General features: G+C 46.6%; 1 protein-coding gene across 2 annotated transcripts in view; it reads left to right on the forward strand.

Annotated features, from left to right (window-relative positions):
* Positions 1-19,005, forward strand: part of LOC135905985 (ATP-binding cassette sub-family C member 4-like) — a 547,697-nt gene that overhangs the window by 412,277 nt on the left and 116,415 nt on the right. For both annotated transcript variants that reach the window (XM_065437136.2, XM_065437137.2), the window contains 3 exons: positions 6,067-6,170; positions 8,769-8,966; positions 17,938-18,093. In XM_065437136.2, coding sequence (XP_065293208.1) covers positions 6,067-6,170; positions 8,769-8,966; positions 17,938-18,093 — 458 coding nt within the window. The remainder of the gene's footprint in view (positions 1-6,066; positions 6,171-8,768; positions 8,967-17,937; positions 18,094-19,005) is intronic.

The raw sequence follows: 19,005 nt of genomic DNA on the forward strand, positions 1-19,005 counted from the left end.
GCGGCCATGCTGTCCCTGCAAACATTTTAATCTAATCCACCCACCTAACTTTCTACCGCTCCCTGCTACGCCTCCCTTCCCTTAAGATTCAGTCCGTATGCCATGCCCATTTCTTTTTCTTGATTTCAACTAAGATGTCATTAACTCGCGTTTGTTCCCTCACCCAATCTGCTCTTATGCCTTAACGTTACACCCATCACTCTTCTTTCCATAGCTAGTTGCGTCGTCCTCAATTTAAGTAGAACCCTTTTCGTAAGCCTCCTGGTTTCTGGCCCGTACGTGGGTAGTGGTAAGACACAGCTGTTATACGCTTTTCTCTTGGGAGATAATGGTAACCTGCTGTTTATGATCCGAGAATGCCTGCCAAACGCGCCCCAGCCCATTCTTATGCTTCTGATTATTTCAGTCTCATGATCCGCATCCGATGTCACTACCTGCCCTAAGTAGATGTATTCCCTTAGCACTTCTAGTGCCTCGCTACCTATCGTAAACTGCTGTTCTATTCCGAGACTGTTAAACGTTATTTTAGTTTTCTGCAGATAAATTTTTAGACCTACCCTTCTGCTTTCCCTCTGCAGGTCAGTGAGCATGCATTGCAATTAGTCCCCCGAGTTACTAAGCAAGGCAGTATCATCAGCGAATCACAAGTTACTAAGGTATTCTCAATTACCTGTTATCCCAAATTCTTCCCAATCCAGGTCTTCTGTAAACACGCTCCTGTAAACACCTCCTCTAAACACGCTCTGAATAGCACTGGAGGGATCGTATATCCCTGCCTGACGCCCTTCTTTATTGGGATTTTGTTGCTTTCTTTACGGAGGACTACGTTGGCTGTGGAGCTGCTATATCCATCTTTCAGTATATTTACATACGGCTAGCCTACTCCCTGATTCCGTAATGCCTCCATGACTGCTGAGGACTGGACTGAATCCAACGCTTTCTCGTGATCAATGAAAGCTATATATAAGGGTTGCTTATATTCCACACATTTCTCGATCACGTGATTGATAGTGTGAATATAGTCTATTGTTGAGTAGCCTTCACGGAATCCTGCCTGGTTCTTTGGCTGACAGAAGTCTAAAGTGTTCCCGATTCCACTTGCGATTACCTTGGCAAATAGTCTTTAAGCAACGGACAGTAAGCTGATCAGTCTATAATTTTTCAAGTCTTTGGCGTCCCCTTCCTTATGGATTAGGATTATGTTGGAGTTTTTTCAAGAATCCGGTACGCTAGAGGTCATGAGGCATTGCATATACAGGGTGGCCAGTTTTTCTAGAACAATCTGCCCACCATTCTTCAACAAATCTGATGTTACCTGATCCTCCCCAATTGTCTTCCCCCTTTGAATAGCTCCCAAGTCTTTCATTATTTCTTCCGGCGTTACTTGTGGGAGTGGAAATTCCTCTAGACTATTCTCTTCCATTATCGTCGTGGATGGTAATGGTACTACAATAATATTTATAGAGCTCCTCAGCCACTTGAAGTATCTCACCCATATTAGAAATGATATTGCCGGCTATGTCTCTCAACCCATACACCTCGTTCCTGCCTATTCCTAGTTTCTTCTTCACTGCTTTTAGGCTTCCTCCGTTCCTGAGAGCACGTTGACTTCTATCCATATTATACTTCCTTATGTCAGCTGTCTTACGCTTGTTGATTAACTTGGAAAGTTCTGCCAGTTCTATTTTCGCTGTAGGGTTAGAGGGTTCCATACATTGCGTTTCTTGATCAGATCTTTCGTCTCCTGCGATGCCTTACTGGTATCCTGTCTAACGGAGTTGCCCCCGACTTCTATTGCACACTCCTTAATGATGCCCATAAGATTGTCGTTCATTGCTTCGAAACTAAGGTCCCCTTCCTGAGTTAAAGCCTTATAGCTGTTCTGCACCTTGATTCGGAATTTCTCTATTTACCCTCTTACCGCTAACTCATTGATCGGCTTCTTATGTGCCAGTTTCTTCCATTCCATCCTCAAGTCTAGGCTAATTCGAGTTCTAACCATCGTATGGTCACTGCAGCGTACCTTGCCGAGAACGTCCGCATCTTGTATGATGCCAGGGTTGGCGCAGAGTATGAAGTCTATTTCATTTCTAGTCTCGCCGTTCGGGCTCCTCCACGTCCACTTTCCGCTATCCCGCTTGCGGAAGAATGTATTCATTATCCGCATATTATTCTGTTCCTCAAGCTCTACTAATAACTCTCCCCTGCTATTCCTAGAGCCTATGCTATATTACCCCACTGACTTTTCTCCAGCCTGCTTCTTGCCTACCCTGGCATTGAAGTCGCCCATCAGTAGAGTGTATATTGTTTTGAGTTTACCCTTCGCCGATTCTACGTCTTCATAGAAGCTTTCTACTTTCTGGTCATCATGACTGGATGTAGGGGCGCAGACCTTTACGGCCTTCAATTTGGACCTCTTATTAAGTTTTACACTTCCTGCCACCCCTTCGTTAATGCTTAAGAGTTCCTTTATGTTGCCAGCTATGTCCTTATTAATCAGGAATCCCATTCCTAGTTTTCGTCTCTGCGCTAAGCACTGGTAGCACAGGACCTGCCAGCTTTTTAGCACTGTATATGCTTCTTGTGTCCTCCTAACTTCACTGAGCCATGTTTATTCCATTTACTGCCCTCTAATTCAACCAATAGCACTGCTAGACTTGCCTCACTAGATAACGTTCCAGCATTAAATGTTGCCAGGTTCAAGTTCCAATGGCGGCCTCTCTGTACTCAGGGATTCTTAACACCCTCTGCTGCGTCACAGGCCTGACCACAGCCATGGTCAGTTGCTTCACAGCTGCTAGGGACTGAGGGCCGGAGTTTGATTGTTGTATTCATATAGAAGGTTGTGGCCATGTACTGCACCAGGGTGGCCAATCCTGCGCTGGTGAGGGAGTGCGTCACAGTTCCGGTCACCGGGATCAGGCCGCACTACAGGCCTGTTTATGCATTTTTATGAACACGAGGATTTTTTTCCGGTAAGAAATAGCGCGGCACTGGGATTCGAAGCACACCCCTTTTGCATGCCTGACGGATGCTCGACGTCTACGCCACCGCTGCACCCTAAGTGTAGTGATCTACTACGTAAGTAGCGTTCTAATGGACGACGACACAGAAACAGTCCACACAATTCTTGTGTCATGCATTTTGCCCCAAAGTGTCAAACCACCTTTAGTCATCAAGAAAGAAGTGCTAAACGGGATTCCCGCAAGAGGCTAGAACTTCATGCTAGCCTTAGACCTGAAAAGAGCCTACGTGAATCTGCCACACGAAGCATTGCTCGGCCAGCTCAACGTGACAGATTGCGGAGGAAGGGTTTAGAACTTATCAGATCCTTTTTGAATGAAACAGCGGTGAATATAGGCCTGCATCAAACTAGGTCCACCCTATTCGACATGACCAAAAAGTGTACCCCTGAAGGCTCAATTATCTCACCACTCCTACTCAACATAGCCATGAAGAGAGTAACCAGACACCTTGACCAAATATAAAATCTACGCTACACATTTTGCGTTGACGATATCATTCTCTGGGCGAACAAGGGCTCTCACGGGTGCAAGGAGTACACGCTTCAGCAAGCAGCAGATGCAGTGTTTGCCTTCGCGAAAAGCAGCGGGCTCCAATGCCCACCAGAGAAGTCTGACAAAGTATGCATCCAGAACGAACGCTACAAAAGCAACGGTCCCATAGATATCCCAGTGGACGGACACACAGTCAAGGAAGTACATATGATTTGCATCCAGGGTTCCTGGATCCACAGCAACCGATGGGCCAGACACACTCTTGACACGCAAAACAGAATCGCGAAATAGGTGGTTGGCAGAATGATCAAAAGGATAGCCAGCCATCTGACATGCACGAAGGAAGAAAACACTCTTAGGCTCGTCGACGCCCTGGTGCTAAGCAGAATCCTTCCGCACTGCAACACAAGTGAGTTGGAAGACGATAAAGCCCAAGTCATTATCAGGAATGCCTACAAAGCTGCTCTTGGTCTTCCCAAGCATACAGCCATGGACTATCTCCTGTCTGAAGGGGTTTGCATACCTATCGCTAGCTAAGGGCTGCAGTACTGCTGCCTCAACGCGAACACCTCAACGAGACCCACTCTGGAAGGGCGATCCTCAAGACAGCAGGCTACCCACAGCATCTCAAATAAGTTAACAAGGAGACAGGAGAGCTACCTGTCCTCATTAGAGAGCATATGTCTGCCGCACCGATTCCAAAGAACAATAATCACACCAGACACTTTGACAGAAGAGAGGCAAGATTCAAGGCGCTCGCCAACATGTGCAAGGATAATCCCGACGTCACATACGTAGATGCAGCACAATGATCCAACAAGAAAGGACAGATCTACACAGCGGTCGATTACAACTTAGACCTCATTCACAACAATAAAGCCGTCAACACTTCTACAGCCGAAGCAGAAGCGGCAGCCATCGCCAACGTCATTCGTCTGCAAGGAGAAGCTGACAATGGATCCGTGATCTAATCAGACTCACAGGATGACTGTTCTTCATGAAAGGCTTGGTTCCCAAAAACATAAGAGACTAGCTTTCTACTAACCTCAAACATCATCACATTATATTGTGCCCAAGCCACGTTGGCTTTCCGGGCAACGAGGCATCCAAGGCACTAGAACTCTTCTAGCTCGAGAACTCTTCAACCGAGCGGATCAGGTGACCGCACATTCACACACTTAGATCCCCACTTTTAGAAGAGACATCCTGACGTGTCAGAGACTCGAGCGACAGACATTCGGTTGACCTCAGAAATCCCTCAACAGTGCGGAAGCCAGCGATCTCCATAAAACACAAACGAACGTATTCCCGAATCTTCACTTAGTGAACAAAATGTTTCCCGAAACATGCAAGACCGATTGCCCTTGGTGTTATGGAAAGATGAATGTTTCATATCTCATGGGAGGTCGAGGTAGGCAAACACCTACACATCTACGCCCTTAATGAAGGGCAGTGGGAGGTACAGCTCGCCAGCTCGGATCCAGGAGAGCAACTAGCCCTCATCCAACTGGTCGGGTGGGCAGCAAAGGCCAGCGGGGCACTGGACCGAGGGCCCCGACCACGTCGGCTTCTTTCGGCAAATGAAGTTTAATGAATGCATGAAGTTGTTCATGCGTCCATCTTAACACATGAGCATATCTTTTCTTGATTTGCAGTGGCTGTCGTAGGCTATCAGTAGGGAAATCAAGATTGCTTTCCCTACTTGCGGGCCAAACTCCGATGGTGCCTATTGAAACACATGCACAACGCAGAAACCCTTTTCTGATATAAATGAGCCAATTTTAATGAAATTCGTTGCACTTGGAAGAGGATGTTAGTTTCTAGTGAATGTGCGAAGCAGAATTTTGAAAAGTTTCTGCATGATACGTTTATTTTGTCTGGAAGAATACCGGTCCACCGCTCCCTGAGTGGTGGACAGCGGTGGACAGGTAGGACAGAAATAGATGTTTGGCCAGCGACTTTCTCACTGCCGCCCATCCTTTCTGGTGCGCTTTTTTCCCGCTCAAGTCTTGAAGAAACGAGCATGCATACGCACGCTTCTGTACTGCATAATAGGGCTCCCAGAGGACCAGCCTTGGAGTGCGTACATTTAGGTCTGCATTTCAGCATGAACCAATAGTACGTGATTTGCAAGGCGAAGGCCTCGACGAGCTTGCGCCACTTGTGGCCACGCGAAAGGGGCGACGCTTATTGGCACTGTTCGCTATGCGCTTGCTTTGAGAACAGTACGAGGCTTATACGAAGAATGTTTTATACCCGCCGTGGCTGCTCAGTGGCTATGGTGTTGGGCTGCTGAGCATGAGGTCGCGCGATTGAATCCCGGCCACGGCGGCCGCATTTGAATGGAGGCGAAAACACCCGTGTACTTAGATGCAGGGGCACATTAAAGAACCCCAGGTGGCCAAACATTTCCGGAGTCCTCCAATACGGCGTGCCTCATAATCAGAATGTGTTTTGGGCACGTAAAACCCCATAATTTAACTTCTTAAGAGTGTTTTATTGTGTGTTTAATGATGGCCATGTCGATGAAATGTTTTTCCAAACCCAGGTTCATTGTCTGGCGGTGGTGTTGGTCTAGCCATCGCAAACGCTCTTATGCTAACTGGAATGTTCCAGTGGGGCGTGCGACAGTCCGCAGAGATTGAAAGTCAGGTGAGACAGTGGACCCTTTTTGTCCAGACCAACTTCGTTTGGCGCTCTTTCTGACAAGCTTTAATGATTCAACTGTGGTTGACAAGTATCTCTAGGAATAAGCCAAGCAGAATTTTGCATGGAATCTCGTATTAACATATTGCACGAACAAACTGGCCCGCGTATTGTACGCGAAACTGTCAGCATGGCCACAAGCGCTCAGAATATTACACATGCCAGTTTCTACAGTTCTATCAAAAGAGTGGATCACCCGGCATCCTTATATTAATGAATAATGGGAAATGGCGGAATTTTAGCGGGAAATGCAAGGAATTTTCCGTTTGGGGTCGAATTAGAGGATACATACAAATTGCTGAGCTCTACAGTTCAGAATGTCTACATACCGCATATATCATGCACTACGATATCAAAATATGGAAATGCCATGTAGCTGAACTGAACCAAGTTAATGTCGTTTGCCGTCGCTTGGAGATACTCAGAATATTTTGTGCATTCCGCCTAATAGTATAAGTAGTCTCGAATCCCGGCCACGGTGGCCGCATTTCGATGGGGGCAAATGGGAAAACACTCTTGCACTTAGATTTAAGTTCATGTTAAAGAACCCCAGGTGCTTTACATTTGTAGGGTCCCCTACTACGGCGTGCTTCATAATCAGATCGTGGTTCTGCCATGTAAAACCGCCTAATTTAGTTTTGAATAAATACAACTAGTAATCAACTCCTCAGATATTATAATTAGATGAGAACTACCAATGAGAAAGTTGTAGAGCACCATGAGAAACTCGCGCTTTCTGTTGGTCAATATGGGCCAAACAAAAGTGTTTTTCCAGCGTAGAAGAATCCCGGGAATACACCGCGCGACTGGCGGCTCGAGGAACTTCGTGTGAATTTGCGGGCTTCTTTGCAGCTGGCCCGAACACTTTTATGTAGCATGTACTGAGCAACGGAAAGCCGTTATAGGGAACTTTTCATGTTGCTCTTCAATAATTGAGAATTTAATTAATCAATTAAAACTAATTATGTTATAAGACGGAATTCAAGAAATGATCTGAGAATCTTGAAGCGACAGCAAAGAACATTGCCTTGGTTCTGTGCAGCTGCGTGGCTATTACATATCTTCAAATCCTGGTGCATTATACTTGGGACACCCTGCATAAAGCGCTTGCATAAAGTGCATTTCTGCTTCTACCCAGGAGGACCAACAATAGCAGTAATTTCACATTTGGAAAAAATGGGCGTAATGCAATTTTGACGCGCACCGAAAGGTTTAAGGTAATGATGTGCTTGAATATAATTACAAAATACTAGTTTTCGCCAACTATTTGGTGTGGTTCACGAGGCGTGTAGTGCTTTACGTCGGTGAGCTACGCGGGGCCCGTAGCTTACAATTTCTTTAAGTAGGAAGCATAGTATGCGTTACAACAAATATCCATTTGGAGTTGATCAATGGCGGGTAAAGTAGAAAATTACTTGTGCAAGTGTTCAAGAGGCGGCAATTATCAGCAATGTTTCCCAGATTTCCAAGTGAAGTGCACATGACAGAGATTTCAGATTCGAAGGAAATTGGTCGCATATTACCAATAATCGGCGCCGAAAATTTAACGTTCTTAGCCTGCTAAAAATATGGGCACATGTTTGATGAACACTCTTTTTTTCTACGTTGATGTAATATACGCATTCCCATCATCCTCTGTGCACCAAATTAGGCATATTGTTTTTACATAGTTAAAATGAGCCACATCTTATGAGGGATGTGGACGCGGGAAAGAGTGTGTGCTAATGGCCGCCTTTGGCACTGAATTAAATATTAAAGTGTTCCGGAGCATTATGATTGTGTTTTACGTAAGGAGCGAAATGCAGCCTGCTTCCTTGGCACAACTAAACTAAGATCGAACTTGCTAAATATATGGGCACGACTATTGCAAAATAGTGTGCGAAGCCAAATGTGTGGGGATAAAATAACGCCTTGATAAATAAATTTCTTTGGCATTTACTCTAAAGCTTTGTATGACTATGTTACGCTATGTTTCCTAGCGTCCCGAGGGAACTAAGTCTTGCACAAAGTTTTCGTTTGTTGAAAATATCAGGCAGGTTCTGGGCTGTAGACATATCAAAGTGTAAGAGTTAATGAGGGCTGGTGCAATAACCTAAGTATGCAAACGCCCCGTCAGCGTTCTACGAACGGCGCATAATGTATCCCGTTGAAATATAAACGTTACTTAAATAGAAATTTAAGAAAATGTGGGAAACCTTATGGCGAATCAGCAGGTAGATCCGAGTGCCCCAGATGACACGTGCGCCCCGCTTACACTTTAATGAGCTTAACAAAAAAAAAAGAACCAGCCGTCCATAATTCAACGAGAGTACGAGCTCTTGATTTAGATATGACCTCTGGTGGGGAAGATCATAGCAAAAATCCATGTCTTACCTTCCTGTCGGGATGTTTGGTTTGCTTCACCAGTGTTCATGGTGACCAACTTGTTCAGGTGATAATCCGTGCCGCTATATAAAATAAAGCAAGTTGCGCAGATGACAGCGTCCACACAAACAGCGCTCAAGCCGAGGACGGGCTCCTCGGGCACTCGCTCTCTCCCCGCAGATGACTTCGGTGGAACGCGTGCTCGAGTACAGCAGCGTGCAACCGGAGGCCGAGCTGCAGTCTTCGCCAGGCAGGAAACCACCGACCACGTGGCCCGAGCATGGTGCCATAACACTTGACGGCATGTCCCTGTCGTACTCGAAGGACGAGACTCCTGTGCTTAAGGACCTTCGCTGTCACATAAAGGCCATGGAGAAGGTACGGGCCATTAATGCGGCTGCGATCAGCAATGTCGCGTTCGTACGTTAAATGCTACGACGGGACTTACCTGCCCCTACATCTTCAGACCCAATAAAGTGCATCAGAGGGCACGTGGTCACATCCGTCACTGTGGAAAAATAGTGACATCGTTAAGACAAAAACTTCTTTAGTTTGCCTAAGCACAACGATACAAGTTTCTCATCACATGCCGCTTCCACAACACTTTTCATTCTGCATCACGTAGTGTCATTTGAAATTTACAGCTCAATAATATATTTTTTTTGGCGTCGGCAATGTTGCAGCAGTACGTAACACACCGCCCGTGTTGTTTATGTGTTCTCTCCCGCTGTCCCTGTCTTTATTTGCGGTCAATATGATATGCAGTAAACACTAACTAGGTCAAACTGAAGTTCTCCTGTAACACACAAGGGTGTGGCTAAAGATTAGTCCAACGCCTCCCTTCAAATGTTTTTACATCTATGTTAGACCGATCCGGCAGTGTTTTTATGAAAGCACGTCCGATATGTGTCAAGTTGTACTTTGCGTGTTCTACAATAAGATATGCCGAACACAAGCACGGAAAAAGCTAAATACGTGCTTCACCCGCGTCACCATTCATTTTGTTGTGGTGCTGTGTCCCCGCGCACATTAACATGCTCCTCACTGCTGCAATAACTGCAGTATCTGCTTCCACAGCGTTTACCGTGCTTTCAGGGCAACTAAACGCATTCCATTCAGTGTACTTCGACGCGATACTATGACATCCCGTACTTCTAGCAAATGAACAACGGAGGCGATTACGTACTACTACCAATCCGTTTAAGTAACTGGTTCCGGCTGCAGCATTTCCCATTTGCAAGGATGTCGAAGTCGAAACTGAGATCCACAAATCAACAGAATCGTTGACTAACGAAAGCAGTCAAGCGCAACCCTATTGCAACAAGTTTATCTGACCCTTGTCGTACCGATTGTGGTCTCTCTGAGAGAAGTTCTTTTTTGAAGCTTCTTTAGGAGGCTGCTTTCATCATACCGCTATGCAGACCACGAATGGAAACTTAAAAAAATGATGGTAGCGCCAGTAACAGCACCTTATAACGCGTCCTGGTGCTGCATATGTATAAACGTATCATCGACCGTGTCCACATAAACCAACCTAAATTTTGACGCTCTTTCATCTAATTAAAGTGGTGAATCCTGTATCGATTGCGTTCTCACGGATTGATTCTTAGAATAGACTTCCTGACAGCCCACCGAATTGTAACAGACAGTATGGGTTAATTTACAGAAGTGATCGGTGGTTAGCCCAGCGCAAGGGACAGGACGGTCATCCAAGGCCAACGTGCAGCGGCCTCCTGAATTTCTCTACTTTATTTTCCGGCAACGACCTCGCGACGAAGCTGCTAGGAAAGCACACGAAGGAGCAGCCCTTGTTTTCGTGCCTTTATCGCAGACTGACGTTGCCCAACGCTTAAGCAAGCTAGCGCACCGTATGACATCGGAGAAGTGGCACACACCTGAATTCACCCAACATTCACCCCTCGACCCGTCTATGCAATGGTGGCCGTTACCTGGCCTTCCGCGCAATGAGGAACCTATGCTGTGCCGCTTATGCTTGGGCGTCCCATTCACCAATGCATTTAACGTGTTTGATAGGAAAGTCTAATAGCGCCGAGTACAATGCCTGCGGTGTCGAGGAGACAATAGAAAACCTACTGTGCTACTGCCCATCTTTTGAAAATAAAGGGCATGAGCTTTGCGCAGCTCTAAATCAGTTATATAAATAACCGTTCACTTTCAACAAGATCTTGGGACCATTGCCTCGCATATGGCAGCTACAAAAAGGCCACAAAAGCGCTGCTGGGATATTTGAAAGCTATCGGATTTAGTCACCCTCTGTGATCCGGACTGAGTGACCTATCGATATCCCCAGTTAACTTTCTCTTCTTCTTTTATTCTTTCCCTCACCTTTTCTCTTTCTCTCCTGAGTAGGGTAGCCCACCAGACTCAGTCCTGGTTAACGTCCCTGCCTTTCATTTATCATTTGCTCTCTCTCGCTCTTTTTGTTTTCCTCCGGCTGCGCCGGGCAGCGTGCCAATTTCTGCGGGGGCAGACGCAGCTCCCCGAGTGGGTTCACATAGCCCGATGATGGCACACTTTGAGCCAGCGACGTGCACGACTTGCGTTTTACGTGACCGCCGTGCGCGCGAAGTGAGTCTTGCGATGACGTATGTCACGCCACTCAAACGTTTCAGTATGACGTATGGGCCGGTGTACCGCGACAAATTTTGTGACCAGCCCCCTTTTCCGTACAGCTGTCCATAGCCAAATAAAGTTTCCAGGAGCAAATGTGGCGAGCATATGTCGAGCGTTATAATGAGCTTTGGCACGATCTTGAGAAGAAACAGTCCTGAGGTGGGCCAGTCGATGCGCTTCTCCGGCACAACATAAAGTCTGGCCTATTGACCAGTCATCATGTGGGCACCTGGGAAGGATGGTGTCGTACATTTTTGAGGGTTGCAAGCACAGAGAAGAATAAAAGGCTTATAGCCTTTGACTTCGTACTTGGTAGTATTGGAAGCGCATGTGCGAATGGTAAAATAGAATCCTAATTATTGTGATCTGTAGATACCTAATGGCAATCATGTTGGGCACGGTGCGCGCAGTGAGGCCATTTGTTTGCGGGTGGTATAATGCCGAGTGCCGGTAGTCACATCCACAAAAACATAGTAGTTCAACAACGTCCGCAGTAAAATGTCATCCACGGTGACTAATCACAACGCATGGAGCACCGTGACTGGATTACAGCATGATAGATGTCAGCTGCTGTAGCCGAAGTGAGCGCCACTGTCTGAAATGTCAAATACGCCACACACACAAATAGTCCAGCGATGCCCGGTAGTAGATTTGGGGAACGGACCCATCAAGTCGACACCAACTTTTTGAAATGGCAACGTCGGCGCCTTAACAGGCTGCGAGGAACCCGCAGGAGACGTCGTTGACTGCTTATGGCGTTGGCAAATGGCACAGCTGGAAATATACTGCGTCGTCGTCTTCCAGAGCTTGGGCCGACATCACTACTAAGACAATCAACCTGCAACACCAGTACACGGTGAAAAACTATTTTAAAAAATTGGGCCGAACTATTCATATAGTGGGGGATTAAACCAGCGACGATGTTTCGCCTCCAGAAACATTCCGCTTCCCTAAACATTTATTGCAATTTGGAATTCACACCACTGAAACTCGAAGGAGGTGGCAACTCGCGCTTCTACAGCTTGGACGCGGAATCTAACGACTTAGCTTGACGCTTACGATGGGCCCCCAGTGCGCAGTCTTCATCGGTAGCTTACGCTTGACGCCGACGACTAGACTCTCGCATCTGCTCTCGCTGACGTTCCTCGCAGGCAATAGAGACGTTTAGCTTGTACGCTAATCCGGTAAACGGGAGCGGTTTGGGCGGGTTACCGGATGGTCGGGGCGTAAACGTGAGCGGTGAAGCCGCCTGGTGTTGTAGAGCTCAACCAGACAAACGCATAGCTAAAACTGCAGTAACTCACCATATCCTGCTTCGCCACTCGTGCAAATTTTTGGCAGCGGCGTAATTGTGAACACGATTACGCCACTGTCGAATATGTACCCCAGCAGCTAAGCAGAATACAATAATTAGCTCTGTGGCTTTGTGGTTGAGCTTTGCGCCACCAGCTGGCGCCACCGACCGGGCCGCTCACCTTTACGCCCCCGCTAAACCGGAAAACCGCCCGCGCTTTCCCGGATACCGGACGCGCTAAAAGTCCCTAATGTCACTCGCAGCATTCTCCGGTTTCGTACGGTCCCGTTATCGTTCGTTATAGCCGCGTCTCTGGTGTCGATGCCTCTCGTCCTACTCGGCTTGTTCTTCGGCCGTGCGCACAATACGTGGTCTTCCCATTTTTGTTGGAGTTGCAACTCTTACAATGATCTACCTCTGCAATGCACAATCTGGTTCTAACATATCACGGCGGCTACCCTGTTTGTCCCGCCACAACTGCCGCGCCATCGTGTTGTGGGCAGACGACAGGAGACGCAACCGGCAACAATGGCGGCGAGTGCGGGTGCGCTCCCCTACTGCGCAGGTGCGGCGCGTGGTGAAAACACGTGTACTTTGTTTCTTCCCCATACTGTCGTTCGTACTCCCCTATTTGGCGCTCGAGCCGCCATTTTTTTCTTCACTTTACGGATGTTAGCCAGCCCAGATATCCGAGGCCTCGCAGCACCGCCTTTTCAAGCGAAGCTTGTATTGGCTCACAAGTGGCGTCTTCGTGGTCACGCAAAAAATCCAGTTGCTTCCAGAGCAGAGCAGCTGCGGGAAAGGGCCCTTTGATGATTTGACAGCTGCGCCATTGCCGCAGTGTGAGTCATTAGCAGCGATTCCCGAAACATAGGCGCGCCCTCACGACACGCGCACCACCAATCAGAGCTGTTTCGCTTTCGCCGGGGAGGGAAAGGGCAGGAAACGGTTTTGCGCGCACTGCTACAGCTTCTTTTCTGTTCAGTGCACTTTCAGAAAACGGATGGGATGGCCACGCGTTCTCCGTTCCCCTGAGGAACAGGCAGCCTTAGACGAGCGGTGGCGAGAACTCGCCCGTGAAAGGACTCACCGTCAGCGCCTTGATCGAGCCCTTCGAGCCGCCCGAGCTCAGGCAATCCGACAGCAACAAGAATATCCCGAGCTGAAGGAGCGGGTAGCCATAGCAATCCAGCACCCTGACCTGTGGGTTATTTAAGCGTGACGAAGATCAGGTTCATGCAGGAGAAGCTTCGCTTACCCCCAATTTGGGGTAGGGAAAGGGTTGATCACTTTTCAAGCGAAGCTTCTATTGCCTCACGAGTGGCGTTGTCATCACGCGAAAAAACCGGCCTCTTCCCAGAACAGAGCAGCTGTGGGAAAAGGTGGTTTGATGAGGGGACAGCTGCGCCGGCGCCAGAGCGCGAGTCATTAGCAAAGATTCCAGTTGCATTCTGGAGCAGTTTCACTTTCGCCGCGGAGGGAAAGGGCAGGAAAGGGTATCGCGCCCGCTGCAGCGTCTGCATTTGCTTTCCGTTCAGTCTCAGACAACAGATAGGACTGCGACGCGTTGTATGTTCTCCTAAGGAAAGAGCAGCCTTTGGCGAGTGACGTCGGGAACTCGCTTGTGAAAGGGCTTGCCGCTAGAACCGCCCGAGCTGAGAGAGCCAGAAGCCGAAGTAATCCGGCATCGTTGCCTGTTGGTTACTTAACCGCGAAGTCACGCACACGTACGACAAGCTTCGCAAGATCTTTAGAACCGAAGTTGAACAACGCGAATAAGACAAGGACACGAGGAAATAAATACCACCGACAAGCGCTTATCCCATTTTCCGGTAGAGGAATGGTTGGTAAATTATATTGTTCACTGTACGGACATTAGCCAGCCCAGATACACCTCCCCCACACCCTACGAGACCCCGCATGCAGCTCATGTATAGAGGTTCGTCAGGTAAACCGTTTCGCTGTAGTAGCTGGGCAGTGCTACAAATCATAGCAGATAGGAAACATCACTTCATGTAATCACATAACAATGAGGTGCGAGAAAGCAGAAAGCAGTATTTAAAATTTTAAACGCGGAACGAATGTGTAATGCGAAGGTTGCGGGTTGGCATCCCACTGTCGAAACATTATCTTTTCATCCACTTTCATTTCCTTTTCTTTCTGTGTATGGATAGTTAAACCCTGGTTTCTGCTGCAGTGTGGAAGACAGCGCTCGCGTTACCTTTTTTTTCTTCATTGCCTGATTGGTACTACTATATCAAACAAAAGATGGCATTAGAAAAAGCAAGATCAATTAGTAAGTTTTCAGCACCAAGTGCTAGCCTTACAAGGCTAACTATTTCGGAATTCTTTGAGCGTGGTCAAGGGTACTACCATCGACAGCTACGCAGGTGCACAACCTTGTGCTTTCTGAATATCTACAAATGTGTACGTACATTCACGAAAAAGCATTCGTGCTGGCCGAGCATACGGATCTTAGTGAAACCCCCTCACCCCACCCCCCATACGGGCGCGCTATAGACAGTCAAGGCTAACTAGCAAAATAAGGTCAAACGGCCGTCCATAATCCTTTTCTATAGATAAATATCTAATACCCTGCGGATCTAAACGAAATACTTTTTTGAGAGTCCTCTGAAGTACCTCCCAAAAGTAGGCACCCGACCAACCATCTAGATACACATGATCTATAGTTTCTGGTTTCTTACAGATAAGGCAAAGTGATCCCCACGCTAAGAAAAAACCACGATCTTCTAAAAAGGTTCTGACAGTCGGCGTACCCGTGTGAAGCTTAAAAAAGAAAGACTTTGTCCCTGGCGTGAGTTGCATTCTTTTCATCCGCTTAGGCACGTCTTGCCATTTGCCTCCACTGTATATGGCCGTGCACATTGGAACAGGTAGAACTACATCACATGAATCTTTGTGCAGTCTTACGTTTCACGGACAGAAAGGTGCTCATTTGAATAGCTAACGGACAAGAACCGTACACTTAAAATAACTTCGTTAAGAAATCTACAAACAGGACCGGCCGTATTATCTGTACAGATTACACAGTCGGGCAACGCGCTCCTTAGCCTCACTTGACACACCGTGCGCAACAAAGGATCATTTAAGCCGGGGCAAAAGAAAAACCGGTTTATTACCTGTCGTATAAAGAGGTGCGTCATTCCCAAACCTCCGTCTTTAACTCGTCTGAACAAATTCGTGCGATTGCATCGTTCCCGATCCGAAGCCCACCCAAGTACTGCGAAGACTCGCTGCAACTTCTGAATGTTTACCATTGAACGATGCAACACCTGCATTACATACCAGAGTTCTGCGACAAGAAATAGATTCGAAACTGTAGCCCCTGCAAACATTTACAGATGGCCATCCGTGCACTTGTTCGCTTTTATCTATGTTTCCCTTGTTTGCTCTTGCCAATACTCGTCGTTATTTTTGAAATATTCCAGCGGGACGCCTAGGTATTTAACGGGTGTCGTCAGCCCATTGACGCTGGCGAAAGTGACCCGGGTCGAAGGCCAGTCTCCATGCCAGAAGCCAAGGCACTTTACGCAGTCTACCGGGCTTCCAGTTACTTTGCTGAAATCCTTTTCTATTGCGATAGCTGCAGCTACACTCTCTTTATCTGTACAACATACTGCGACGTCATCCCGTTACGCCAGAATTTTAACTTGCGATGCATTTAACCTGAAGCCGTGGATACTGCTGTTTTCAATGGTCGCTAGGCACATTGTTTCTATATATATATATATATATATATATATATATATATATATATATATATATATATATATATATATATATATATATATACCGAAAGGGAGGGGGCTCAGGGGGCAGCCTTGGCGCACAGAACGCTTTAGGTTAATGGGAACCCCACTGACTTGTTAACAATTAAACGCGTCGTGCAGTTCCGATACGCCAAAGCTACCCCATCTCTAGTGATGGGTCCTACATTAATGTGGTCTAAGATGGCAAGCAATATACCGTGAGGTACACAATCAAACGCTTTCTCAAGATTACCCTGTAGAAATACTACCCCTTCTTGCATAATGTCGCAGCACTCCATCACGCACCACATCTTATGTCTATTAGTCACAATCGAACGCCCCATGATGCCACATGTTTGACGAAGACCAACCAAATTCCTTAATTACATTCCGTAGCCGCCTTCCTAGCATCTTAATCAATATTTTATAATCACAATTAGTTAGTGATATAGACCTCTATGAGGAAACCAATGTTAACTTCTCTGTCTCTTCTGTCTTTAGTATTAATACAATACGTGCTTCCCCGAATGATCGCGGTAGGACATGTACTTCGTAAGCCTCATTAAAAACAAGAACCAATTCTTTAAATGCCTTGTAAAATGAAGCGCTCAGACCGTCGGGCCATGCCAACTTGCCGAGATCCAAGGTCATCTATAGCCGTTTCTACTTCCGTTTGTGATATGGGTGATTCCAACACTGATCTGGTGTCATCGCGCAGCCGTGGCCTTCTCTCGAGAAATTCTTCTTTACACCTCTCTGTGCGTGCACAGGTGTAGTAGCAAAAACTCTTCGCAATTTCGAGCAAACGCACGCCCTTTGCTCTCATTGTCTGTCATTTCTATCCCGTTATCTTCTATAACAGCTATATGGTTCGGCTGGGCGTGACTTTTCTCGAGTCCAAGCACGTGTTTTGTTGGACATTCATTTGTAGCCATCCCGTCTACTCTTGCTCTCACTAGCGTTCCGCGATGAGGCTCATCATCATAACGCGCCGTTCCTTTTTCACTTGTTTGCAGCTTGTGCTTTTTTAGCACCGCATGATTACGCGATTACATGGAGATGTTTGCGGTCTGCTGTTATATTTAGAATTGCCCGGCTATGTTTACGTTCTATTCACCGTGTACTGGTTTCGTAGTTTGTTTGACTTGGGCTTGATTATGCGCATATCGCGTGAGTCAAAGTGATACGTGTCTAGTATCTCAACATACACGTCCCACGTAATTTTAGCCTAAAGATATGGAAGTGCCACACAGCTGGACCAAAGTATTGTTGTTTGGCGCCGCTTGTAGATAAGCAGATTATTTCTTGCATCCCGCTTAATTACATAGTGTTAATTATTTATACAGCTTCTCAAATATTATAATTAAATGAAGAGTGTGAACGAGGAAATTGTAGACTATTGTAAAGAACTGCTCATACAGCTTTCGGTTGCTCAATACATGCTACAAAAAATGTTTTTATTAAAGGACGCGTGAAAGAAGCTCCCGAATACATGCAAAATTGCCGATCAACTGGCCGCTCGAGGAAGGTTGTGTGTGCGTGCGTGTTTGTGCCCACGTTCTTCGCATCAGAAGCCGACTTTAGAGACTTCTGACCACACGGCGCATACGCTGGGCCCCCCAGCTGCAAAATGGGTTTTCTTTCTGTGCAGATTGGCGTTGTTGGCCGCACGGGTGCGGGCAAGAGCTCCATCATCGCCGCACTCTTCCGCATGACGGAGCCCGACGGCCCCATCCTCATTGATGGCGTTGACATCAGATTCATCGGTCTGCATGACCTGCGCAGCAAAATCTCGATAATTCCACAGGTAATCGACTATTTATGTTCTATATAAATTTAGGGATTCCAGAGAAGCGCTGGTTCAAAGCTCTGAGCCCTAGTCCCATTCCCAGATTCACTATGGACCACTTTTATAACCAATTGGGCCTAATCGGAATTCAAAATGTCCTCGGGAAAGGAGTGTCTCACTGTGTGAATGTAAACGCTGGCTTTTCTTGAAATCTCAGCAGAATGTTAGAAAAATGAACACGGCAGATAGCACGATTCTACTTGGTGCGCATCCATTAAAAATGGAAATAGACAATTTACTTCATTAATATACATCAGGCCCTGAATCACATTCCCATTGCTATAAGGAGATGACCGGATTCGTGATACTTTGCATCAGTACAGAACAAAGCATCGGCATCAGATTCTTATAATATCGCTCTCCCCCAAATTTTTCACCCGTACGGTATAATATTGTACTCTACCAACGATTGAGTTCAAGCTGTGGGCCGCCCTGAAGATAACTCATGCAATGGGCATACATGTACTGTATCTCCTCACCTGCTATTTCTTTATGTACATCTAAGAATGACTGTGTGGTGCGCAGAATAACCTATTCTGTAGTGTTTAAATCTGCCCTATTATATCTGTAACAATGTAATAATAGCAGTTTTGCTATTTTCATATAAATTCAAGCTGTGTTTTCCAGTTGTGCCTATGTCGCGAAAAGTACGCTATGCGATCTCGTATTTGTTATTCTGATCAGCGATAATGGTTATCACAATATTAGGCCTGTATCCTTTAATATTACATCTCGGGAGCCTACCTCATAGTATTATGTGCACTGAAATATCTTGTTTAGGAATCACTGACATTATCTTTTTGGTTAGATAGGCTTGTCAGGTAGTCAGTGAGTCAGGTAGTCAGTTTTCTCTTGCCAAATTCAGTTTCT

Source organism: Dermacentor albipictus, chromosome 1, assembly GCF_038994185.2.
Source record: "Dermacentor albipictus isolate Rhodes 1998 colony chromosome 1, USDA_Dalb.pri_finalv2, whole genome shotgun sequence".
Classification (NCBI taxonomy): Eukaryota; Metazoa; Arthropoda; class Arachnida; order Ixodida; family Ixodidae; genus Dermacentor; species Dermacentor albipictus.